At 45.2% G+C, this 26,179-nt stretch overlaps 1 protein-coding gene across 1 annotated transcript; it reads right to left on the minus strand.

The window, feature by feature from the left end:
* Nucleotides 1-1,810: 1,810 nt before the first annotated feature.
* ETNPPL (ethanolamine-phosphate phospho-lyase) lies at nt 1,811-25,199 on the minus strand. The gene is made up of 13 exons (XM_049786927.1): nt 25,083-25,199; nt 19,475-19,593; nt 19,033-19,192; nt 16,803-16,877; nt 13,344-13,434; nt 11,361-11,477; nt 9,669-9,751; nt 8,060-8,285; nt 6,676-6,830; nt 5,092-5,181; nt 4,623-4,753; nt 3,467-3,534; nt 1,811-2,356 (listed from the first exon to the last, which is right to left on the minus strand). The coding sequence occupies exons 1-13, from the start codon at nt 25,136-25,138 to the stop codon at nt 2,228-2,230; spliced, it is 1,500 nt and encodes a 499-aa protein (XP_049642884.1). The 5' UTR covers nt 25,139-25,199; the 3' UTR covers nt 1,811-2,227.
* Between the last annotated feature and the right edge of the window lie 980 nt (nt 25,200-26,179).

A 26,179-nucleotide genomic window follows, 5' to 3' on the forward strand; every position in this document is an offset into this window, starting at 1 on the left:
GATTTTCTTCCCTTTTTGTTTGGAATCTTACCTTTCATCCTAATCACTTAGTGCTTTAGAAGCTACCTTTGACCCTGGCAAGGGGGCCTCCCCATCACCCCAGGGGCCAAGTTCAGCTGCATTCATGTTCTAACACCCTAAATGCAGCCAGATCACATCTAACACCTCGGGAAGGCCGAAATGCAATCATGCCACCAATAAACAAGGTTGTTTTCCATTACCTGGTCTTGACCTGTGAAGTTTGGAAAGAGACATATGGAAACAATCACTGTGAAAGGATTTCAGAAGAACTTAAGCCAGTTATGGGGATGTATTCTTTGATCTAATGTTCAGAGCCATCTTGACTTCAAAAAAGATTGTTTTAGAGACAAACTCAGCAACGCTCTATTTCCGGCTCTGAGCTAAAAAATATAGTCCTGGTGATTTGGGGGTACCATTTGGGATGTCGGGGATTGAACTAAGGTCAGCACATGCAAGACAAACCCCTCCTTGTCCCCAACTTTTATTATTATCATTATTTTTTGGTTTGGGGCCATAACTGGTGGTGGTTAGGACTTATATCTGACTGTGTTCAGGGATCACTCTGAGTGTGACTCAGGGAACTATCTGGGGTACTGGGACAGAACAAGGATTCACTTCCACTTTGTTCTTTTTTAGAGGCATAAAGGACAACCCATACATTGTCCCTTACATCCTGTCTTTAATTATTTGGTGAGATTTCCCCAGGTTCACCTTTGGGCCACAGTGGAAAGGGGGATTGTTCCTTATCCCCAACATTAGTTAGAAATGGAGGGTGTTTGGGTCAGAGTGATAGCAGGTAAAGTGCTTTCCTTGCAGATGGCTGACCTGGCATGGTTTGATCCCTGGCATTTCATATGATTCCCTGAGTACCTCCAGGAGTAACCCTTGAGCATTGCTGGATGTGGCCTAAAATAGAATTAAAAGAAAAAAGAAATGGGGGAGGGTACATGAAGGGTGACAGGCACAAGTGAGAAAAGAAAGTAAGGTGAAATTCTCAAGGGAGAAGTCTCTGGACACAGTGCTTTTTGACTGTTTCAGGATGTCCTTCATGCCCTAGCCCCACCCCCAGCCCCTAGCCCCTAGAGGATGGTAAGAGACCCAGTTTCTGCCATCATCTGATCTACTTACTCACTTTGGAGCATTTTTTGTATTTATTTATTTTTTATTATTTTTGGTTTTGGAGTCACACCTGACAGTGCTCAGGGGTTACTCCTGGTTCTATGCTCAGAAATGACTCCTGGCAGGCTCAGGGGACCATATGGGATGCCGGGATTCGAACCACCGACCTTCTGCATGCAAGGCAAACACCTTTCCTCCATGCTATCTCACTGACCCCCATTTGTTGAGTTTAAATGTCTTTGCTTTTTCTCCCTCTGCCCTGTGGGCTAGGGTGACAGTTCAAGGGGCCTCAGTGGAGTGTGTGTCTTGATACACCTCGTGGACCCCTCAGCAATATCTAGCTGAGCACTGAGCAGCCAAAACCACTGAGCCAGTGGTTTTGAGGTATGACCTCAAAACCGACCAAGCTGGGGTTGAAGCAAAAGCACAGTGGGTAGGGCTCTTGCCTTGCACACAGCTGACCCAAATTTGATCCCCAGCATCCCATCTGTCCCCTCTAGCTTGTCAGGATTAATTTCTGAGCATAGAGCCAGGAGGAAGCCCTGAGGGCTGCAGATGTGGTTTCAAAACCAAACAAAAGAAAAGCAATCAAACTGCAAAACCCAAGCCCCAAACTCCCACAACTCCTCTGTTGAGGAAACGCTTATAAATACTCTTCTAGCAACATGTCTTTGGCTTATATCATCTTTTATTTGATCATAATTTATAAATATACTTATATATATTCAAGAATTCATACTTCAAGGCACCAAGTCTCACAAATCTCAAAGTTAAGGAAAGGAATGAACTTTGTCCCTCTCATTTTAAACATTAAACATGAGAAGTAGAAGCTTCAACTTAATATTTATGTGGAAGCTTAGATTTGGTAGGAACATGTTGTGTGTTCAGAAATCTCAGTAAAAAATTAACGGGGTAGAGACTAAACTAATTACACTGGCATAGTTTTATTACCCATTGCTTTCTTCCTATGAACTCTTAGCTTTTATGAACACCTTTAAATTCTGCTTTAAAAGGGTGCAACTCATCAGAAGGGACAGGTTTCTTGCCACCCCCCTCCCTGTCTTGCTCAAAAATCCAGGTGTTTCTCTCATGTCTTGAGCCTCTTGCTCACGATGGAGCGTTTATCTGAGCACAATCCATTTTTCTTCTGGCTGGGATTCTCTTTGGAGTCTCTTGTGCTGTCACCGTGCCAGTCTGAGTGAGCTGCAGCGGGAGGCTGCAAGATAGGGCCATGGGAGGGCACCCGAATATGTGAGGCTCTGCAAGCTGACACCTCAGCATTATCCACTGTTTCTCCCCCAGACATTTCCAATGTGATGCCAACACAGAATCAGGAGCTTTAAGACAAAACTTCAATAACGTGTGCTCTTATTTGTGAATGCCAAAGTGGCATCTTTCCCTTTGGGGCCCATCACTGGTTCCATCTTTCCAGCTGGGATTGGGTCCTAAATGAGGAAGCTACTCTTAACTCCTTCAAGAGCTGGTTTCAAGTACTGTCCCTGGGCCAGAGCACTTCCCTTAAGTGAATGATTTGCTCCCCTCTGTGGGGCTGCATTTTTAAATCCGGAGAGGACTTTGCTGACCACGGGCACCACTGGGCACTCAGTGTTCCTTGAAGGACTGAAGTCACAAACAACAAATTATGCAACCAAGCCTCTGGGCAATTGTCTGATCTGTCTGCTTTCCGGGCCTAGAGCTTGCCCATCCGTTCTCACACCCCAGGCAGAGCCAGGCTGGCAGCCCATCAGAGGGTGAAACTAGGCTACTGGGGGCGGGCAGGCGAGTTTAGCTCTTCGCAAACTCTGCTGAACCTCTGCTGACTTCAGCGTGGGGTGTGGAAACCCAGGCGGCACTGGCCCCCCTCAAATAGGAAGGATATTAGATATCTGTATTTGCAGCATCTTGTCTATTTGAGGTCCTATTTGTCCTAAGACCCCTAAAATAGGTAAATTAAAACAATTTTTTTTGCTATGGAAATGAGTATCTAAAAATGGTTTTCTGGTTTTGATTTTTGCTCCCTAGCCAGCAAAGTTGGCCCAGCATAGACCCTGGGACAATTTTATAAAGACAGACTCATGTTCCCCATTAAGTGTCCCTAATCCTGCTACCCCTTTTTCTGTTTTGAGCCATACCCAGTAGTGCTCAGGGCTTACTCCTGGCTCTGTACTCAGAACTAAGTCCTGGTGATGTTCAGGGAACTGTATGGGATACTGAAGATCAAACCTGGGTAGGCTGAATGAAAAGCAAATGTCCTGCCTCCTGTGTTATCACTTTGGCCTATAATCCTGCCCCTTGTTTGGATTAGAAATAAAATAGCAGATTTTACCTGGGCTTTGCAGTTGACAGTCTCAGCGGCCACACTGCCACTTTGGACTCCCAGGGAAGCTTCTAATTCTGCAACAGCAAGGAAGAGAAATAGTCATGAATAGGGGCCAGAGCCATAGCACACAGGGACGGTGCTTGCCACGCACATGGCCATATTTATCGCAATACAAACATAAATGAGCCTAATTACACAATAATGGTAGGAAAGAGAAATCCTTGTAACAGGCCCTCATTCTAAAGGACAAACAAAAGCCCCCAAAAGGTGGGCCAGGGAATTAGCTCAAAATCCTTTGCATACAGGATCCCTGGGTGTGACCCCGGCTCCTCACCGTTCCCACAACTTTCAGGAGTGAGCTGATTGTACCAAGTGTAGCCCCTGAGCACCACATGGGTGTGGTTCCCAAGCTAAAATCAAATCTTCATTAGCTGCAGGAAGTCCAGTATACAATTAATCAAATACCAAATAACTGTTAAACTCTAGCCTGTCATTTTTCTTTCAAATGTTTCTTGTACTGGAGGCCATGGCTATATCTACCTAGGTTCTGTGATGCTGAGACCCAAGCAGACAAGACAAATGATGCTAAAACAAATGATTAAAATCAAGCCCTGTACGCTGCCAGTATAACTTGGGCCGGAGCTATAGCACTGCACTTAAGGCATTTGCCTTGATGTGCCCAACCTGGGTTCATTCCCGCCATCCATAGGATCCTTTGAGTCTGCCAAGAGTGATTCCTGAGTGCAGACCACTCTGAACATTATTGGGTATAACCAAAACCAATAAAAATAAATAAATAAATAATATCTGCCATTTATGAGTGCAAAATGAATACAAAATGTTTCTTTTTTAGTGGTTTCTGTGATTGAATTCAGGGTCTCTCACAAGCAAGGCAGATGACTTCACCACTGAGCCACATCCCTGGCCCCAAACATTTGGACTTAACTGCACGCCCATGCTGTTCTTTTCGCACTGCATTCTTTTCCCTTTCTCCAAGAACAGTGATGCATCATCCCTCCCTCCCTCCCTCCCTCCCTCCCTCCCTCCCTCCCTCCCTCCCTCCCTCCCTCCAGCTGTCATCTCAAACCCAGCCACCCATGAGCAAGCTGGAAGGGAATGGTCGACACAAAGGGCCATTGACGAGAGGCCTCTGGGGTCCGACCTGTTAGGACTCTGTCCAGCAGGCCCACCATGAATGCGGCGTTCTCTTCCGTGAAGCACATGGGCGGTTTGATTTTAAGCACGTTCCGGTGAGGCCCATCAGCACTGAGTAGCACGCGATTCTCCTTCATCCTGTCAAGGCAGGAACAAGAGGGAATTCAGACCAAGACTGGGAAGGACAATGCAGCTGCGGCCAGAGCATAGCGCAGAGGGGAAGGCATTTGCATGAGGCTGACCCCAGCGACCATCCCGTCCCCTGAGCCTGCTAGGAGTGATTCTTGAGTGCAGAGTCAGGAGCAAGCCCTGAACTTTGCACCTGGCCCCAAACCAAGCAAACAAAAGAACCATGAGGTGCAAGGCCATTACTGTCCTGCCCAGAGAACCACGTTGAGAGAAACAAGGCTTGGCTTTCCCTCATCTGGAGAATCGGAGGAAAGACAGTCTTAGGTGTGGAAACTGGGAGCATTTACTTGTAGATGACATGCTGGGCTTCGGCAGTGGCGGGGCTCCTCCTCTGATGCTCTTTCACTAAGTCAATACCGATAAACAGTCCCAAGCCCCTGGAGAACGAAGGAAAGAAAACTCACAAACACATTCTTTAGTACTGTGTTCTCTTACCAGACTCTCCAGCCCGTGAAGGGGGCTGATTTGGGATGAAAAGGGACCAACTTAGTGCTCATAGCTGTTTCTAGTTTCGGAAACCAAGTTTCAAATATAGAAACCTTTTGTTACTTAGAGTCCCCCCACTCCCAATTGGTAAGAGAATAAAACTTAAAAAACATTTTCAGGTACAGAATATAGTTCAGCAGGCAGGGTACTTGCCTTGTACATGGTTGAGCCAGAGTTCTATCTTCAGCTCCCTTATAGTTCCCCAAGTCCACTATGACTGATCCCTGGACACAGAGATCCTGAGTGCTGTCAAGTGTGATCCCCCAAAATTAACATTTTTTCCATGCTATTAAATTTCTGAGATACCAATTGATGATAAATTAATACATTTCTGGAATAGCATTTTAAGTACTTTTTGTAGGGTTTTGTTTGTTTTGTTCTTGAGCCACATCAGTGATGCTCAGGGATTATTCCAGACTCTGTACTCAGGAATTATACCCGGTGTTGCTCAGGGATCCATATCAGATGCTGGGGCTCAAACCTGGGTCTGCTGCGCACAAAGCAAATGTGCTACTGGCTGTACTATTATCTCCAGCCTCACATCTAAAATAATTATAACAGATCAATTGGAGTTATTTTACATACTTTCACTTCATCTTTTGGGACCTGAAATTGTCATAGTTAAAAAACGTTAGGAGGGGCCGGAGCAACGGTAGGACGTTTGCTTGCATGCGGCTGACCTGGGACAGACCATGGTTCGATCCCCCAGCGTCCCATATGGGCCCCCAAGTCGGGAGCAATTTCTGAGCTCATAGCCAGGAGTAACCCCTGAGTATCACAGGATGTGACCCAAACACCAAAACCAAAAACAAAAGTTAGGAAATATAGAACCCATATTAGCAGTAGTAATGTCTGGGTTTCAGATTAGAGAATAATTTTGGTGGCCAGGAAAGAGCACAGAGGGTGGGGCATGTGTGCTTTGCATGTATGAGACCCAGGTTCAATCTCCAACACCACATTGTCTCGGAGCACTGCCAGGCAACCCTCATCTTTAGTCCTGTGGCTCGTGAACACTGAGCCCGTTGAGTGTGATCCACACTCAATGCGTGATCCACACAAAAGGTTTTGTTTTCTATGCTGAATCTTATGGACTTTTGAAACTTGTAAGTTAAGAGAAGAACTGAAGGGGCCAGTGTGATAGCACAGTGGTAGGGAGTTTGCCTTGCAAGCGTCCAACTCTGGACGAACATGGGTTCAATCACTGGCATCCATATGGTCCCCTGAGCCTGCCAGGAGTGATTTCTGAGCACAGAGCCAGGAGTAACCCCTGAGCATCACCAGGTATGGCCCCAAAACAAAAACAAATGCACACACACACAATACACACACAAATAGAGAGAACTTGATCTTCATTTGGAAACATAACAAGACAGTTTTATGATAACCTTATGTCTCCGATCAGAGGGTGTTTTGCTTTCTGTTCCTTCAGTAACTCCAGGAGATAGTTCCCGACCCGTGTAGCATTTCCTTGGAGGTCCTCTTTCTCAATGACATCCAGCACAGCCAGACCAACGGCCAAAGACACTGGGTTTCCTCCATACTTCACAAAGAATGACAAAAAAGAGACACCAGAAATGTTGAATGAGTGAATCTTCTTCAGCCATGAAAGCTTTAATTCATACATAAATAATTGAAGGTACACCCTTAAATTTTCTCTGTGGTGCTACTGACTTAGATTTAGACTATCACATAATGTTATTTATTCAGGAATGAGTAAATCTTCAGCCCAAATCATATTTTTCTTCCTATATAATTGGCTAGGCTATCAGGGAATTTACTGGGTTACCCAAACAATAAAAATTTCAGACTGTGGTTCAGTGTAGGGAAATACAAGTTTTTGCTCTTATATGAAAATTGCTAAGCAAGGGTATTATCTCCAAATAATTTATTCTTTAGATCTGATTCTTAGTTTTAATTATTTCCTTCCTATTATGCATATTGCACAAACTATAATAGTTTATTCAACTTTCCTGCCACCAATGCCCCCAGTTCTCCTCCCCATCTTTTTAAAGCTTCTGGCTTAAAGGACTATATGGGATGTAAATTTTATTTATTACCTTTTAATAGAACATCATAACCCTAAGAGATTAGCAGAATCATCATTTGTCAATAGAACAACTAAGAAGAGCATTTTAAGGGATGAAGAGATGATAATGGGCCCAGGATATGACTTGCATATGTGTGTGGTGGTGGCGGGGAATCGATCTCTGGCACTAAGGTGGTTGAAAAAAAGAAAAAGACAATTGTGCCCAGCACTTTGGTAAAAAAAAAATCCACCAGGAAAGTCACAGAAAATAAAAATTACAAGCAGACCAATGTTGGTCATACCTGGCTCAGTTTTTTTTTTTTTTGGGGGGGGGGGTCCACACCCAGTGACACTCAGGGGTTACTCCTGGCTATATGCTCAGAAATCGCTCCTAGCTTGGGGGACCATATGGCATGCAGGGGGATCAAACCATAGTTCGTCCTAGGTCAGCTGCGTGCAAGGCAAACACCATACCACTTCGCCACCACTCCAGCCCCAAGGCAAGTGTTTTTAACCCCTGTACCATCTCTTGGGCCATATAAGTCTTAGTCTTTTCTACACAGTCAAGAAGTGTGAGAACAGGGCTTAAGGTTGCATGTGGCTTATCAAGGTTTGATCCCCAGCATCCCACATGTCCCCCAAGCCTGTCAGGAATAATTTCTAGGTGCAGAGTCAGGCCAAAAAATTATTTTTGAGAACATTATTTTCCCCTCTAGACATTCATGTTGGATTCTAGGATTCACCGTATTGAAATACTCCACTCCCGAACTGCAGAAGGCTTCAGCGATTTCTTTGGTTGTGACCACGCATGCTATTGGGTGTCCATTGCCCATTGGCTTTCCCATGGTGACAATGTCTGGGACAAAGTCTTCACCATGCATTTGGAAGCTCCAGAAGTGTCTTCCAACTCGGCCAAAACCCACCTGGACTTCATCTGCTATAAATACACCCCCAGCGGCACGAACATGTCTGCAAAGCAAAAGAAGAGTCAATGCTTAGAGGTGATGAATGCCCACATCTGCCCAGAGGGACGAGTCAATGCAGGAGTTGTATGTTATCTGTGGTCTGTCACTTCTGGGGAAAGGACTCCACTGCTCAGTGACATCCATGGCTTCCAAAGAGAATAATCTAATGTCCAGATCAAACAGAATTGACTCTGTTTGTGTTCTTGCACTCAAGAAAGTACAAGAGGTAGGGCATCTGCCTTGCACATGCTAACCTAGGACTGACAATGGTTTGATCCCCTGATGTCCAATATGGTCCTCCAAGCCAGGAGCGATTTCTGAGCGCATAGCCAGGAGTAGCCCCTGAGCGTCACTGGGTGTGGCCCAAAACCCAGCCCCCCCCTCAAAAAAAAAAAAAAAAAGAAAGCCATAGTAGTTTGAAGTGGGAATAGAGTAAGGGACAGAACAGTTGTTTTTGGTGGAGCTAAACTTCAAATTTGTGTTAATGAAGAAAGTTTGGGGCTCAGCAATTAGAGATAATAATGGGGATGGGATGGATGAGAGCAGAATCCTCAGGTTTTAGTGGCCCCATATGCAAACCTTTTAATTGCTGGACCTCAAGTTGTATGTGTGTGAAGTGAATGTGTGTGAGACGACATAGTGGGTTTTTTTTTGGGGGGTGGGGTGGGGCTTTGTTTTATCTTTTGGCATGGTTAGACTTTACTGGTAGAGCTGGGGGGATCAAACATGGTGCCAAAAATCAAAATAGAACCGGCCACTTGCAAAGCAAACATCTGTATTATCTTATTATTTCTCCAAATCATTCTTTTTTTTTTTTTTTTTTTTTTTTTGGTTTTTGGTTTTTGGGTCACACCTGGCAGCACTCAGGGGTTACTCCTGGCTCTACTCTTAGAAATTGCCCCTGGCAGGCACGAGGGACCATATGGCATGCCGGGATTCAAACTACCATCCTTCTACATGGAAGGCAAACGCCTTACCTCCATCCTATCTTTCCGGTCTCCAAGTCATTTTTTTTTTTTTTACCAACTGATATGAAAGTACTTTAGTATTTTAACTCCTCCTGTGGAATTAGTTAACTCTCCCTGTAGAACGAGTATTTTAACTGCCCCACGGAATTAGTCTTTTAACAATCCAGAAATTGAGGCCAGATAGATAGCATAGTGGTAGGGTATTTGCCTTGCTCACAGTCGACCCAGGACAGATGGTGGTTCTAATCCTATATGGTCCCCTAGAACCAGCCAGAAGTGATTTCTGAGTGCAGAGCCAGGATAACCCCTGAGTACTGCCCAGTGTACACCCCCTCTCCTCCCAAATAAAACAACCCAGGAATTGTCATAGTGCCTCAGATCAACCACAGGTGCCCAGGCTTCATAAACCTCATACTTACTCTGCCACCTTCTGGAAGTAGCCTACTGGGGGAATGACCTGTCCTCCGCAGCTCTGCATGGACTCGGCAATGAAGGCAGCGATCTGCATAAGAGTGTGGGGAAGGGGCTCAGGTCCCTCGGAAGCCCTTTGGTAAACCCAGAAGGGAGGTTTTCTGCAGAGCAGATTATTTTAAAAATGACTAGAAATTGGGGGGTTAGTACAGTGGGGAGGGTGTTTGCCTTGCATGTGGCAGATCCAGATTTGATCTCCAGAATCCCATAGAATCCTCTGAGCCATAGTAGGAGTGATTCCTGAGTGCAGAGCCAGGAGTAAGCCCTGAGCACTACTGGGTATGGCCCCAAACAAACAAACAAAAAGGGTGGGAAAATTAGTTTCCAGTCATTAACACAAATATGGCCAAGCACTTGTGCTGTCCCTAGCTGACGTGAGCTTGATCCCCAGCCTCACATACAGATCCCTGAGCCCCACCGGGAGCGACCCCTGAGCTGCAACCCAATGCCCCTTTTCTTCATTTGAATTTTAAAAAGTAAATATTTCACGTTTAGCCAACTCAGGACTTTGTTCATTCTGGGGGGCTATGAGTGGTGCTGCTACTGGGAACCACATCATGTGGTGCTGGGGATAAACCTGGTCCCTCCCCAACACAAAGCATGTGCTCCAGCCCTTGAGCCCTTTCCCTAATCCTGCAGTTACCTTTTTGTCGTGCCTAAGCCAGTTGGAAGACAAAGCACATGCCAGTCTGCATGAAGAGTCCACACAAATAACTATCACATGCGTGAGAACTTCATGTTCCTATTTAAACAGTCATGGGGATATGGAGGGAGCTGAAAGCTTAATCCTCATCCACAGGACTCTGGATCTGCCTTAGAGTGAAACTGGACCCAAGGTTCATGGGAAACAAGTCCAACTTTGTAGACAAACTGAAAACTAAGGCACTGATTTTCGTTGCCCAACCCACCCCCCACCTGATCCTCCACATCAAAGCCTGTTAAATTTTCTCTGCAGTCTCGTCATCTTTATTTTTTTATTTTTTGGTTTTGGGGCCATTCCTGGTGATGCTCAGAGGTTACTTCTGGCTCTGTGTTCAAAAAATACTCCTGGCAGGCTGAGGAGTCTATAGAATGCTTGGGATCAAATGTGGTTCAACTGCATGCAAGGCAAGTGCCCTACCTGCTGTGTTATCTCTCTGGCTCCAATTATCATCTTTTTTTAATCCCCTATCTCCTACATCTTTGGACAGAGTCTACATCATCAGGAAGGCCAGAATAAGGCTACCAGTTCTGAAATGGTCAAGTGCTTGCATTGCCAGAATAAAGGACAATAGTTCTTTTGTTTTGAGGCCATACTTAGAGATACTCAGGGCTTACTCCTGGTTCTGTGCTCAGGGTTCACTCCTAGTGGGGTTTGGGGATCATATAGAATATTGGATATTGAATTTGGGTCAGCTGTGTGTAAGGTAAGTACCCTACCCGTTGTTCTCTCCCCCCCCCCCTCTCTCTCCAGCCTTTTAAATGAGAATCGTTTTCTATATTAGTTAGAATAATACTCTTTTGCAATACATACTAGGTAAAAAAAGATTCAGAGAACATAAAAGGAATTCAGCTAGAATCTCTTCCACCTCCCCACTGTCTCCCAATAGTTCGAATCCATTTTGTGAAGCTCAGATATGTTCCCAACTCTACTCACAAACCTTCCTTCCACCCCGATGAGCCTCCTCGATGATTTTCCGCACTTCATCTGCGTAGGCACTAGCAGGATCTGCGTGGTCTTCTCTGTACTTCCCTCTGTATGTATCAGGAGTTGCTGCCTGAAAACGCCAGAGGACACAGGATTTATCTCTTTGTTGGCAACCTTTGGGAGTGACTCAGGGTTTGCTCTTTATTTTCACGATGCTGAATTCTGCTGGAACTACAATCTTTGTATGCTCAGACCTTCTAAATTCAAATTCAAATTAGCAATACAATCACTCTTTTAAATATTCAATGAAGGGACACAATATTAATATTTCTTTCTTTGTTTTGTTTGCTTTGGGGCCATGTCAGCTTAGTGCCCAGGGATCATGCAGTGCCAGGGACTCAGTCCAGGCCGCCTGCCTGCAAAGCACTCCAGCCTATTGAGCTATTTCTCTGTCCCTATATTACTATTTCTCTATTGAAAAGAAAGCACTACTTACCGAGGATCTGACAAACTAGAATCATTGTGGCTAGAGGAATGTTGTAGCACTATCTAGTAGTCTTTGAATGTGTATATATGGTGTGTGTGTGTGTGTGTGTGTGTGTGTGTGTGTGTGTGTGTGTGTGTGTGTGTGTGTGTTTCAGCTTGTATCCTGAGGCCAGGCCAGCAGCCTTTCTTTAGAGAATGAGATGTGCCTCAGCCAGTAGAGTACTTGCCTAATGAGTGTGAGAGGCCCTTGGGTTCAAACCACAGAACCATAGGAAAAAAAGGTCTACCAGGGGTCAGAATGATTGTACAGATAGTATAGACTGCTTACTTAGTGTACAGCCAACCCAGGTTATCTCCTGGGCATTCTAGATGGTCCCCTGGGCCACCCAGGAGTGATTTCTGAGTAGTGACCCCTGAGTGTAGAGCCAGGAGTAATTTTTGAATACCTCTAGGTGTGGCCCCAGAACCAAAATAGTAATAATAATAATAATAGTCTACCATTCCCTAATAAAAACATACCAATCCACCTTTACAATTTACAACTTGAACAGTTTCTGCAATTAATAAATTTATGCAATAATTTCACTTAGACTAACTTAATTTCTAGGCAGTTAGACATACTTCATTCAATGCTCAACTGAGTTGATATTAGCAATAGGAAAAGTAATCAAAGATGAAGTGCAAGACAAGGTGGGAACAGTGATGGATTAAAACCTCAACCTGTCATCTAGTTCTTTTTTTTTTTTTTTTTTTTTTTAGTTTTTGGGTCACACCTGGCAGCGCTCAGGGGTTACTCCTGGCTTTATGCTCAGAAATCGCTCCTGGCAGGCTCGGGGGACCATATGGGATGCCGGGATTCAAACCACTGACCATCTGCATGCAAGGTAAACACCCTACCTCCATGTTATCTCTCTGGCCCCCTGTCATCTAGTTCTTGAACTAGTGGTACAAATTCCTCTAGAATTCAATGGTCTTCAAACTATGGCCCGCGGGCCACATATTGTATTTATTCCCATTTTGTTTCTTCACTTCTAAATAAGATATATGCAGTGTGCATAGAAATTTGTTCATAATTTTTGTTTTTTACTATAATCTGGCCCTCCAACAGTCTGAAGGACAGTGAACTGGCCCCCTGTTTAAAAAGTTTGAGGACCCCAGTTTGTTCTCTACCATGGTTTCATTTCAATGAATGAAATGGACTGAATTATCATGAACCTCTCTTCTAGGAATAAAAATTTTTATTTATGAATCTTTTTGCTTTTGGTTTTGTTGTTGTTATTGTGAGGGGTGGTGGTGGTGGTGGTGCGATGTGTGTGTGTGTGTGTGTGTGTGTGTGACCTGGTGGCACTCAGAGGTTACTCCTGACTCAGCACTCAGAAATTGCTCCTGGCAGTCCCGGGGAAACATACAGGATGTTGGGGAGTGGAACAGGCCACATACAAGGCAAAATGCCCTCTCCACTGTACTACCCCTCAAGCATCATCTGATGTTTGGATTCTCATATACTTACCACATGCACAAATTCCTTCTTGGTATCTTTGCCCTTCCGAAATTTGTATGGGCTAATTTCAATTAAAGATGTTAGGTGACCATGGTAAGCACTGTAAAGAGAAAGAAGAGCAACAAGAATTACATAAAGTAGAGACAAAAAGAAAGTCTTAGACTAGTCTATGAAAAAAGTACTTTTTCATATCCTCCAACACCGGTGTCAGATTTAATTAACCTAAATTTTCATAGTGAGTCTGGCCCCATCAGGCAGCCTCCCCTTGCCCCTCTGTACTTCCAGAAGCTCCAGCAGCCATAGCCATGTCCCACAGCCACCCCATGTCAGCTCATCAGTTCAGCTCCAGAGATGCTGGAATTCCTGAAGCCTGCAGCTGCATATCCAACCATAGGACACCTCGAAATTCCTCAATACCCCTACCCCAATAGGAACACATCAAATTAGATGTCAAAACAGAATAGTAGTATCTAAGCTCAAACACACACACACACACACACACACACACAAACACACTATAAAAGGCACAACTAGTACAAAACAGCTTAGTAAGTTTTCGGGCAATGACTTAATGACCCCACGGTGAGAAAGAGTAATTTTCACAAATTTTTTGCTATTGAAGTTTTTTGTTTGTTTTTGTTTTTGGGCTATACCCAGTGGCACTAAAAGGTTATTCCTGGGGGGACAGTGGTAAGAAAGGAACTCTCATCCACTGCCTGTGGGAATGCTTCCTGATCCAGTCCCAATGGGAGTCACAGTATTTGAGTCACTAAACTCAAAACTGAGCTGCCATATGACTCAGCACTCTTGCTTTTGGGTACCTATTCCCAGGACAAAAAAAACACAAACATTCATCCAAAAGGATTCATATACACAGATATTCATTGCGGCACTCAGTACAATAGCTAAGACTGGGAATCAACCTAAATGGCCAACAACATGAGTGGATCATGAAGATATGGTACATGTTTATAACAGAATACTACATAGTTGCAAGGAATGATGCAATCATGCAATTTGCAGCAACATGGAAAAAAGATATTATGTTAAATAAAATAAGACAGACGAACAAGGATAAATACAGAATGATATCACTTATATGTGGTATTTAGAATAACTCCATGAAGAAATACAATGGTCTAAATGGGAGCTGTCTCAAACACCTTTGGCCCCCAATTATAGTGAGAAGAAGAACATAATCTGAGTGGAGGAGAAAAATGAAAATATGAAAGGATGGGGGCCAGGAGTCAAGTGGTCTCAAGTCCATTGGTGGAGGTAAAAAAAAAGGAGAGAACTAAATATCCAAGCCAAAGTTAACAACAATGGACTCAAGATACTCAAACTCTTAACAATATGAACTATAAATGGGCCTGCTATACTGGGGTACACTCTGAGAACATGGTGGAGGGAGAAGATACTGGTGGTGGGATTGTCCCTGAGTCATTGTATGTCTGAAACCAAACTATGAAGAACTTTGAAAATCAGAATGGTATAAATAAAATACATTTAAAAAAATTACTCCTGGCAGGCTTAGGGGACCATATGGGATGTTGGGGATCTAACATGGGTTGGTCATGTCCGAGGCAAAGGCCCTACTTGTGCTATTGCTCTGGCCCCATTACTATTTAGTTGTAACAAGAAATATATAGTAAACTGTGCCTGCCAAGAGAGCAGGCTTGGGAATGAGTGGAAGCTTGGGGCAATGAGGTAGATGTTACACTGGTGGTTGGATTGGGTTTGAAACATTGAAGGCCAGGAACAAATTTGTAAACAAAGGTACTTCAATAAAGTATATAAAAATATAAAACATTTAAATAAGAAAACAAAGAGACTGGCCATATAATATGTCCAACTCTCCTTTCATGTATTATCACAATTTATCTTTTGTGTGTTTGCTTTTGGGCCACTTTTGGTTTGGTGCTTGGGGGTTTCTGCTCAGTTTGAGGTACACGCAGGGTAGACGCTCAAATTTGGCCTCCTACAATCAAAGAATGTGCTTCATCCCTTTAAGCTCTTTTGGGTCATGACCATTTTTTTTTTAGCAGAAATAAAATGTAATTCTTTGGATATTAGATCAACTCAGTTATGTTATTTAGATATGAAAAAAAATTACTTCCCATAGCTCCATGAAAAGTGAAAATACGGATATTCAGGTACAAATTAATGGACGGTTTTTTGGGGGGGGCCATATCCGCTAGCGCTCAGGGGTTACTCCTAGCTCTGCACTCAGAAATTGCTCCTGGCAGGTTTGAGGACCATATGGGATGCCAGGATTGAACCCATGTCTGTCCCAGGTTGGTCATGTGTTCAAGGCAAACACCTTACCACTGTGTTATCACTCCAACCCCTAACGGAGAGATTTTATTTTATATTTGGCCACACTGGTGGGACTCATGAGATACATGGGCATTTTGGGGAATCCCCCAAATAAAAAGCCCCAAAAATGTAAAGGCAATTATTAGGAGAGAAATCATTAACACTAATCACTATACAAAGCGATAATCTCATAAATTTGAACACTGATGTCATTTGATGCCTAGTAAAAGTCATAAAGGAACTGGAGAGATTGTCAAGGGATTACAGCACTTGCCTTGCATGCACAGCCAGCAGCACATGGTCCTTGAGAATGCCAGGAGCAACTCCTGAGCACAGAGATGCCCTGAGTACCACTAGGTGTGCCTCTCCAAAAGAGCAGAAAGCAGGAGGTTGTGAGGTTTGAGTGGATATGAGAAAATGGGAACGTGAGGCACACGTGAGCCTTCTGAGGGCTGATGTAATGAGGTTTATCAGCCCCAATGATCTATCAATCCTGTTTCTGGTATTATTCCCTGAGAATCTCAGAAGATGGTACAACAGGCCAGAGCACCTTGATGCTGAGGATGTGAGCCTGAGTGGATGGGCCTATCTGATGCAATCTTGTCTCTAAACATTTTAAATCAATTCTTTAATCACTGTGAGGTACAGAGTCACAAAGTTGTTGATGTTTGAGTTTCAGTCATACAATGTTCAACACCCTTCATCAATGCACATTTCCTGCCATCAATTTCTTCATGCTCTTTGCCCAATAGCAGATATTTTCCTTCTATCTCTCTCCCCTTCCCTCTTCTCTCCCTCTCTCTGTATCTCTCTCTCTCTCTCTCTCTCTCTCTCTCTCTCTCTCTCTCTCTCTCTCTCTCTCTCTCTCTGCCTTTCTAAACAGTTTTTTTTTTATTTTGTTGTTGTGCTCAAGATGACTCCTGGTGATGTGTGAGGGACCCCGAGATGCCAGAAATTGAGCCTGGACTTCTTGCATGCAAACCATGAATTCAGCCCAGAGAGTGATTACCTGAATCTTCTTTGCCTTTTATTTGATTTTAGGGTAGTCAGACCTTGCGGGATCCAACTGGAGTTCCTGCCTGCCATGCTGACATCCCAGCCCTCTGAGCTCCTTACCAGGCCCTCTGTGGAACTTTCTGTTCCAGGACTTACTGGTCAAGAGTGATGATGTCTTGGTGGCCTCTGAACTGCCGAGCCAGACGTAATGCTAAGTCATTGGCTTCAGATCTATTCAGATGATAGAGAAGAGATAGTATCACAAGTGCTTTTTCAAAATATTTTAAAACATTAATTACAAATGCCAGAAGGTCCCATGATCAGAAATGTGGCAGGAGTCGGTTGGCACCTGTTCTCTTCTTCTGGTCTTGTTCACAATCTCGCTCCTTTCCTTCCAGCTGCCCCCCCCCCATTCCCACAAACCCCCAAGTGCTGCAAGAAAGAATGAGGGGCACAGAGAACCCAAGACAAATGTAGGTCACTCTGCTGTCTCACACAAGCTCAGGGGAGCCCCAGCATTAGCTGACTGAGTTAGGGGGCATGAAGAAACCTGCTTTCTCAGGCAGCCTGGCCTCAACTAAATGAATGCAGACCCTTTAGCTGTGCTGTACTGACCCAACCTTGGGGGAGGGCTTTATTAATAAGATGTTCAGAACTTTCTATCTGGGCCAGAGAGTCTAATAACAGTGCCTAGACACAGAGCAGAAAATCACCTGCCAGACGGCAGACTAAATGCTTTCCTTGTATTTTTTTTTCTTGTATCTACTGGGATAGGCTACTATGCCCATCTCCGTTGTAAAGATAAGGAAACAGGCTCAGAAAGGAGAAGTAAATCCAGCAAGTTTTAGTTGTGCTGAATATGCAGGGCAGCCTTCAAATGAAGCCAATTTCACCCCAGGTGTGTTTGCAGGAGCCCTTGAGATAGTATAGCATGTTAGTCACTGCATTGCCTACTGCGGTCCCCAGTTTCCTGACTGGTATTGCATAAGGTTCTCCAAACCCTGCCAGGAATGGTGCCTGAGTGCAGAGCCAGGAATAAGCCCATTTCTGGGTGTGACCCCTTCTAAAGAAATCTGGAAAGTAAAAATTCTTTGTACTTTCTGGCTCTCTCATCTCTGATGATGATGCGTTTTAGGATTGTACTGGATTTTTTTTTTTAAGTGCTCAGTGGCTACTCTTGGCTCTATACTCATGAATCACTCCTGGCAGGTGTGGAGGACTATATGGGCTGCCAGTAATTGAACTCCAGTCAGCTGCATGCAAGACAAACACCCTCCTCCCTGTGTTATCACTCCAGCTCCTGTACTGGATTCTTTATGAGTGAAAACTAGGTATTGTTTCATTTATGGAACGCAAGAATCCTTTTTGACACAGTGTCTTTTTTTGAGAGGGAGGATCACACCTGGCAGTGCTCAAGGGTTACTCCTGGCTCTATGCTCAGAAATTGCCCCTGGCAGGCACAGGGAACCCTATGGAATGCTGGGATTCAAACCCCGGTCCTTCTGCATGAAAGGGAAACGCCGTATCTCCGTGCTATCTCTCTGGCCCCTGACACAGTGTCTTGATTTTTTTTTTAACCAAGAAAAAAATGAAAAATGATTCTCTAGATAAAATATGCTTTTAAAATATCATACTAGAAAAAGAAGGTGGAGAGATAGATAGTATAGCAGACAAGCACTTGCAGTGTTCCTGGTTTTGTTCTCAGAATCACTCCTGGCAGTGTAGGGGATCATAGAGGGATGGAATCGAATTGGTCACATGCAAGACCAGCACTCTCCCCATTGTGCTATTACTTGGCCCCATCTTCCACTGATCCTTTAGTTACTTTATGAACTGCCCCAAAAGATGCCAGCTTAGGTCTTCTTTTTTTTTTTTTTTTTTTTGGTTTTGGGGCCACACCCAGCATTGCTCAGGGGTTCCTCCTGGTTGTCTGCTCAGAAATAGCTCCTGGCAGGCACGGGGGACCCTATGGGACACCGGGATTCGAACCAACCACCTTTGGTCCTGGATCGGCTGCTTGCAAGGCAAATGCCGCTGTGCTATCTACTGGCCCCCAGCTTAGGTCTTCTTAGCTGACCAAAGTTTGGTCATTTTTCTTGAGGAATATACAACTAGCCATTAGGTATCTTCTTTCCCCATCTCTCACTAAGGAAGCCACAGGAATGAAACTGTGTGACCCTCACCTCTTTGTCATCCGAATACAGTTATGGGCTAGGCTCCAAAGCCCTAGAGCCTGCTGTCCAGTATCATTTCCGTCAAGCTTATGGTTTAACACCCTGCAGCCTCAGGGACACTTCTTTCAGACAACCACACTCTCCCAGTCAGAAAGAGGCTCCTTGTGAGCATAGGGGTGGGACTGGGGGCAGTGAGAAAGCAGGAGACTTACCCAGAATTGGTAAAATAGCAAACAGAGAGCTTTTCAGGCAGCATGGCCAAGAGGCGCTTGGCATACTCAACCATGTTGTCGTGGAGGAACCGCGAATTGGTGTTGAGCATTTCCATTTGTTTCAGGGCAGCCTGGACCACTTCTGGGTGACAGTGTCCCACTGAAAAAATAAATGCAGAAGACAAAGGCCCGCAGAATGAATGACAACTCTCAATGCCTGGCCAGCCAAAGGGAGGGCTTTGAAGCAAGAAGAAAAACAAAACACAACCACCAAAACACATCCCTTTTCTTTTCTTCCCACACTTTTCTGCAGCTTCTCCCCTACTGGACAACCAGCTCTGCTGGACTTGAAAAGCTGCAGCTGTCAGATACTGGGACAAATTTCTCCTTCCTCCATGGACCCTCCCCCATCCATAAGGCACAGTGGGGAAGAGACAGGTACCGTGGGACACATTATTGATGCAATCCAGGTACTGCTCGCCCTTCTCATCAAACATGTACTGCCTATGAGCACGCACGATTTTCAGGGGGTCCTCAGCGAAGAAAAGTGTGCATGATGGCCTAGAAAGAAAGCAAGGAATCGTGAGGTTTGGTCAAGGACATTTTCTTCGCAGGGAGTAGATTTACAGTCTGGTGCGAAGGGACAAGCACCTAAAGGAAGGGAAAAAAAAAAACCTTGGCACATATTTTCCTACCTGAAATATGCACCTGCACTTGCTATTCCTGACGCTGCCCACATTTCTGATGCCAGGTTTTTTTCTATTAAATGAGCCATGGCTTGACAACTCTGCAGGCACATGGGGCAATTCAAACAACTCTAATTATAGAGAACAGCCTTTTTCCTTTTGAAAAATCTTGTTCTACCAGGAGGAAAAAATCAAGACAAACCAAAAAACACCTGTTTTGCAGGAGGTTTGTTATGCATCAGAACAGTCATATATTACAAGCAATGTTTTATTGTCTCATTTAATCCTCCCACATGAAATAGGAGTTATTATCACATTTTTTTTTTTTTTTGCAGGGCTGCCAATACCTAGGGTGCTCAGGGTTTACTCCTGGCTCTATGTTTAAGAATTACTTGTGGTAAAAAAAAAAAAAAAAAAGAATTACTTACTTGTGGTAAGATTCAGGGAACCATATAAGACAGGGGTGGCAAACAGGATTTTTACCCTCACTCAAAATGGCAAAATGCAATATGTGTTTAATACATTATTGTTAAAATTATATACTTTTATGTGAGTGTTTGTCTGTTTTGGAAGGTCATTGCGTGGCGTGGCTCTCTGACTCTCACAGTTTAAAATTTTGGCTCTTTGTGTTGAACCTGTTCACCACCCCTGATAGGATGTCATGGATCAAACCTGAATAGGCTACATGCAAGGCAAACATCTTACACACTGTACTATATCTCCTGCCCCATCGCTCTCATCTTTATAAATGAGGAAATGGAGGCCTAAGAAACTAATTTCAAGCTGGAGAGATAGTACAGTGGGTAGGATTTTTTCCCCTCTCATGCCATATCCCTGAGCACTTGCCAAGTATTGTAATTCCTGAGCGCAGAATAATCCAGGAATAAATCCAGAGTATTATTAGGTGTGGCTCAGAACAACAAAAAAGAACAAACCGGGCCCGGAGAGATAGCACAGCAGTGTTTGCCTTGCAAGCAGCCGATCCAGGACCAAAGGTGGTTGGTTCGAATCCCGGTGTCCCATATGGTCCCCCGTGCCTGCCAGGAGCTATTTCTGAGCAGACAGCCAGGAGGAACCCCTGAGCACCGCCGGGTGTGGCCCAAAAACCAAAAAAAAAAAAAAAAAAAAAAAAAAAAAAAAAAAAAAAAAAAAAAAAAAAAGAACAAACCACCAAATCTAATTTAGTTTCATGAGCAAGGAGACTAGAATTAGAGTTTTTCTTGAGGTACTAGAATTCAAACAGGGATTCAGACATGCGAATCAGATTTGAGTAGAAATTCTTCTGAGAGTTCAAGAGAGTGATTTCTTGTGCAGTCTAGTCCCCTTTAATCTAATTTGTAAAGAAAGGCAAGCACTAGAACTAAATACAAATAATTTAGTGTGTGGGGCCAGAGAGATAGCACAGCAGTAAGGCGTTTGCCTTACATGCAGCCAATTCAGGACAAATATGGTTCGAATCCTGGCATCCCATATGGTCCCCTGAACCTGCCAGGAGCGATTTCTGAGCACAGAGCCAGGAGTAATCCCTGAGTGCCTCCGGGTGTGACCCGAAAACCAAAACCAAAACCAAACAACAAAAAAAGAACCCTCTCCCCCCAAAAACCCAAATAATTTAGTGTGACACAATCAGGGATTTTTAAATTTGGTTTGGTTTTGGGGTCCCACTTCATCATGTCATGCTCTGAACTCATGCCTATTTCTGTGTCCAAGGATCATTCCTGGCAGTGCTTGGGGGTATGATATGTGTTGTAGTATTAAACATGGGCCCCTATATGCCAGACATGTTCCCTCCTCACTGTACTATCTCTCTGAACCTACTGTAGATATTTTAGGGGCAATAACTTTCATGTCTTTCGAGTGGTACTTGTCATGTAGCAAAAGTTTCAGCCTATTGCTTTTGGGGTGGAGGCCACCCAAATTCTTCTTGGCTCTGTCCTCAGGAATTACTCCTGGCTCTTTGCTTAAGAATCACTATGGCAGGGCTCAGGGAACGATATAGTGCTAGGGATCCAACCCAGGTCAGCTGGATGCAAGGCAAGCACCCCTGATTTTCAAATCTGCTTCTTCTTCTAACCCTTAATCCACTCTTTTGAGCATAGTAGAAAGTCAACTGTAGTTTTGGTTAAGGGATGAATGGAGTATGCATTTTAGCAATACAAGAAAGTCACTGAGAATCTTGCTTTAGTTCTGTAGAAATTTAGGAACTAGAATGGAATGTATTGTTTTTTGAGTTGGCAAGCTGAAATTTAACAAATAATTAAACTAATAAGTAAGGAGTTTGGGGTCATAACAGGTGCTCAGGGTTTACTCCTGCCCTGTGCTCAAGGATCACTCCTGCTCAGAACATACTGTCAGAGATTGAATCTGGGTCCATCGGTGCAAGAAAAGTACTTTAACCCCTGGATGATCTCTCTGCCCTAAACTAATATTTAATGAGAATTTGACTCAAGTTAAGCTGTTGACTTACACATAAGAAGCTAAAATTAGGGGCTGGCGAGGTGGCGCTAGAGGTAAGGTGTCTGCCTTGCAAGCGCTAGCCAAGGAAGAACCACGGTTCGATCCCCCGGAATCCCATATAATCCCCCCAAGCCAGGGGAAATTTCTGAGTGCTTACCCAGGAGTAACCCCTGAGCATCAAATGGGTGTGGCCCAAAAAACAACAACAACAACAACAACAAAAAGTTAAAATTAAAAGAAAACTTCTGTTTAAAATGGTGGCTGTTGGGACTGGAGTAATAGTACAACAGGCAGTAATAGTACAATGCCTTGTACATAGCCAACTTGGGTTTGATCACTGAGCCACTCAGGAGTGATCCCTGAGCACAAAACCAGGAGTAAGCCCTGAGCAACAGTGGGTATGGCCCCAATCCCAAAATTAAATAAATAAGATGCTGGCTGTATAAATGCTAGATATCACCTTAGCTTAAGGAATTTTTTTGTTTATTTGTTTTTGGATTTTGGGCCACACTCAGTGGTGCTCAGGGCTTACACCTGGTTTTGTGCTCAGGAATCTCTCCTTGAAGTGCTCAAGGGGACCATATGGGATGCTGAGGATCAAACCCAGGTCAATCACATGCAAAGCAAATGCCTTTTCTGTTATAGTAATATTCTGCCTCCTGTTAAGGAATTTTCTGTCTTCTTAGACTTTAGGAAAGTTCTTGAATCAATCCACAGCTGTCTTCCTCTCAGTATCTATATGTTCTGCTTAGCTACAAGTCACTGGTGTGACGGTGAACTCTACCCATCCGAATTGAAAACTAACAGAAGGCGTGATTAGGAAAAGGGGATTGGGAAGGGGGTTCTGGCATTGCGGTCCTGAGATGGGGTTCTACTTGATTTCCCAACTCTTCTGGAAAGCTCCAGGGTTGATGGCCTGGGAGACAGCTCCCATGGCTGAACACAGGCTCTGCATCCAGGAATTCTAGTAAGATCCACCACATCACACAGTCCAAACTAAATCATTACCTTGAGGGTGGGGCTTGAGAAATGCAGCCACTAGATATTCTCTCCTTTATGTAAATTGGTGGATTCTTTCCAATTCTGATCTGCAGTGACTCTGCAGTGCCTGTTTAGTTTCAGGTAAGATTTGATTTCCCCAGGACTCAGGGCCTCACATGCACTCTTTAAAAGCCACTTCTCAGGCCAGAGTGGTAGTATATGACCTGGGCGCTTGTCTTGGACACAGTTATCCAGGGTTCAATCTTGGACATTCTCTATACTTCCTCCAAGTCCACCAGGAATGATTCCTGAACATAGCCAGGAGCCAGGAGAAAACCCTGAACATTACTAGGCTTTTCACAAGTAAACCAAATCAAACCAAACCAAAACAAAATAAATAAATACAATCCACATCTCACTAATCTAGTTTGTTCAGTCCTGGTAAGCAGAATGTTATTCCTACTTTCCTAGAAGAGGAAATTGAAGTATTTGGACAGAGGTCATACAGGTAACTGGACACGAATCTAGGACAGGAGCTTGGAACTAGCTTAACCATGCGCACTCCAGAACATCGTCAAGTTGTTGGTGACAAGGGAGAAACAAGAATGGATTGCATTCTTAACTTGTTTTTGTTGTTTTTATTTGGGGCCACACCCAGAGGTGCTCAGGGGATACTCCCAGTTTGGTGCTCGCCTGGCCCCATATGCGACTCATTAAATAACCTTTCTGGTCCTCCATTCTTAGCTTTTGCTAAGAATCCAAAATAAAAGCCCAAATGAAGTTATCCACTACTGCGCTTGGTACAACTGCTAAGATATGGAATCAACCTACGCGTCCAACCAGAGATGAAGAGATCAAGAAGCTGTTTTATGTATGGAATGGAATACTGCTCAGCTGCAATGAAAGATGAAATCATGCGATTTGCTGCAACCTGGATGGAACTAAGTGATCATGTAGAATGAAGGAAGCTAGAAGAGGAAAGACAAATGCAGGTTGAGCTCACTTATCAGCGGTATACAGAATAACTGAAAGACGAAGTGTAATGCGTGTAGTAAATCGAGATGCCTAGATCATCTTTAACCCCGGAGTTTAGGGAGAAGGAAAGAAACCAAAATGGAAAGGAAGATGAGAAAGGGAAGTAATGGGGAAACGGGTCTGGGCTTCAGTTATATTGGGCATGTGAGCGAGTGGGATAGTTATGATCCACAGCAGACGCAACAACAACAACGTTAAAGCAAAACAAAACAAAATATGAGATCGAAGCTGCAGCCACTGAACTTTGTAATGGGCTATCAAGGTGGCAGAACGGTAGTGGGGAGGAGAAGAGAGAAGGGGGATGAGGGCATGTGGGTGCACTGGTAATTGGAGCTAATAGTGGTGGTGGGATTGTTCCTAAAATACACACCTAAACCTCAACTACCAAAAACTTTATAAACCACAGTTGTCCAGTTAAATAGAACTTATAAAGAAATAAAATCCCAAGGAGGCAAGCGTTTGGAAGATAAGCAGCCCTTTTCCCTCTGACCCTCGCATGCAAGAAGAAAGGCTCATTTTTAAGCCAAACAGAGGGTTCCAGCTTCCCCGTAACATCTCTGAGCTTCTGGTTGGGGGCAGTTTGGAGGTGGCCCGAGTTACCTCCCGGGAACCGACTCCTTCTTCTGGCCTCTCCGCCTGTAACCTGCGCGGTCCGAGTTGGCATTTGCGGCCGGCTGCTCGCCCGCCCGCGCTTCTCTCCGGTCTGGGGCGCCCCGGGACCCCCGCGGGACCCCCGCAGCCAGAGGAGCCCGCGCTCGGACCGGGGTGGGCGCGGGGGGTGCGCTCCGGCTGGGACCAAGAGCTGCCCGGGGCGCGCGCGGGCTGGGGCGGCCACAGGTGCTCTGGCGCGTCCGGGCCCTGCGCCCCAGCGCCAGCTCGCGCCTTCCTTACCCGATGTGCTTCTTCCTCAGAGCCAGGGTGTCCTGCTTGCTGTACAACTCGCACATGGTGGCGAGGGTGGGTGCCTCTGCGCAGAGCCCCTTGGCCTCCCGAGGTCGCCCCGCTGCGACTCGCCGTGGCACCGCCGGTGGCATCCGCGCGTGAGGGTCAAGGCCCTTTTCAAGTCTTGCCTGCCTGTGCTCTTGGCCAAGCCCCACCCCGGGCCCCTCCTCCGTCCCCGTGCCCGCCCGTCCGGTGCCCACGCGCGCCGGTCCCCGGCTCCGTCATCCCCTGTGCCCGTCCCGGCCCGGCCCGGCCGGCGCTCTCAGCTCCTGGATGCTTGCCCCGGGCCCCGGCGCGCCTCCCTCGCAGAGGGAAGCTCCAGGCCTGCGTGCGACCCCGCTTCGCCCCAGCATTTCTGGACTTGTGCACCCATTATTTTCCTGGCACTCTCCGAGAGGGGGACACCCCACCCACCGCACCCCGCTGGCGACAGCGAGGTTAGAATTGTCTGCATGTTCACACCCCGAGCAGCTCCAGCAGCCCAATTCAGGACTGGGTCACACACCCCAAAACTCAGGTGGCGGGATCAGGGGTGGGGGGAGTCATTGCCTCTTAATCATAGGAGTCGAAAGGTGGGCCCGGAGAGATAGCACAGCGCCGTCTGCCTTGCAAGCAGCCGATCCAGGACCCAAGGTGGTTGGTTCGAATCCCGGTGTCCCATAGGGTCCCCCGTGCCTGCCAGGAGCTATTTCTGAGCAGACAGCCAGGAGGAACCCCTGAGCACCGCCGGGTGTGGCCCAAAAACAAAAAATAAAATAAAATAAAAAAAGGAGTCGAAAGGTACACACGTGTTGCATATTAATCTGTCACACATATATGCACTTCGGGTGTCATTACCCTTTTCACAGTCACTGGAAGCTGAGCATCCCAGGAATTCCCAGGGGTCATGAGGGTCTTCCTAGCATCTGAAGGGGTTTTGGGACTTTCTTCCTTCCATCTCTTCCTCCCTCCCTCCCTCCCTCTCTCCCTCCCTCCCTTCCTCCCTCCCTCCCTCTCTCCCTTCCTCCCTCCCTTCCTTTGTCCCTCTCTCACGTCCTCTCTCCCTT

Source organism: Suncus etruscus, chromosome 14, assembly GCF_024139225.1.
Source record: "Suncus etruscus isolate mSunEtr1 chromosome 14, mSunEtr1.pri.cur, whole genome shotgun sequence".
In the NCBI taxonomy this organism is placed as follows: Eukaryota; Metazoa; Chordata; class Mammalia; order Eulipotyphla; family Soricidae; genus Suncus; species Suncus etruscus.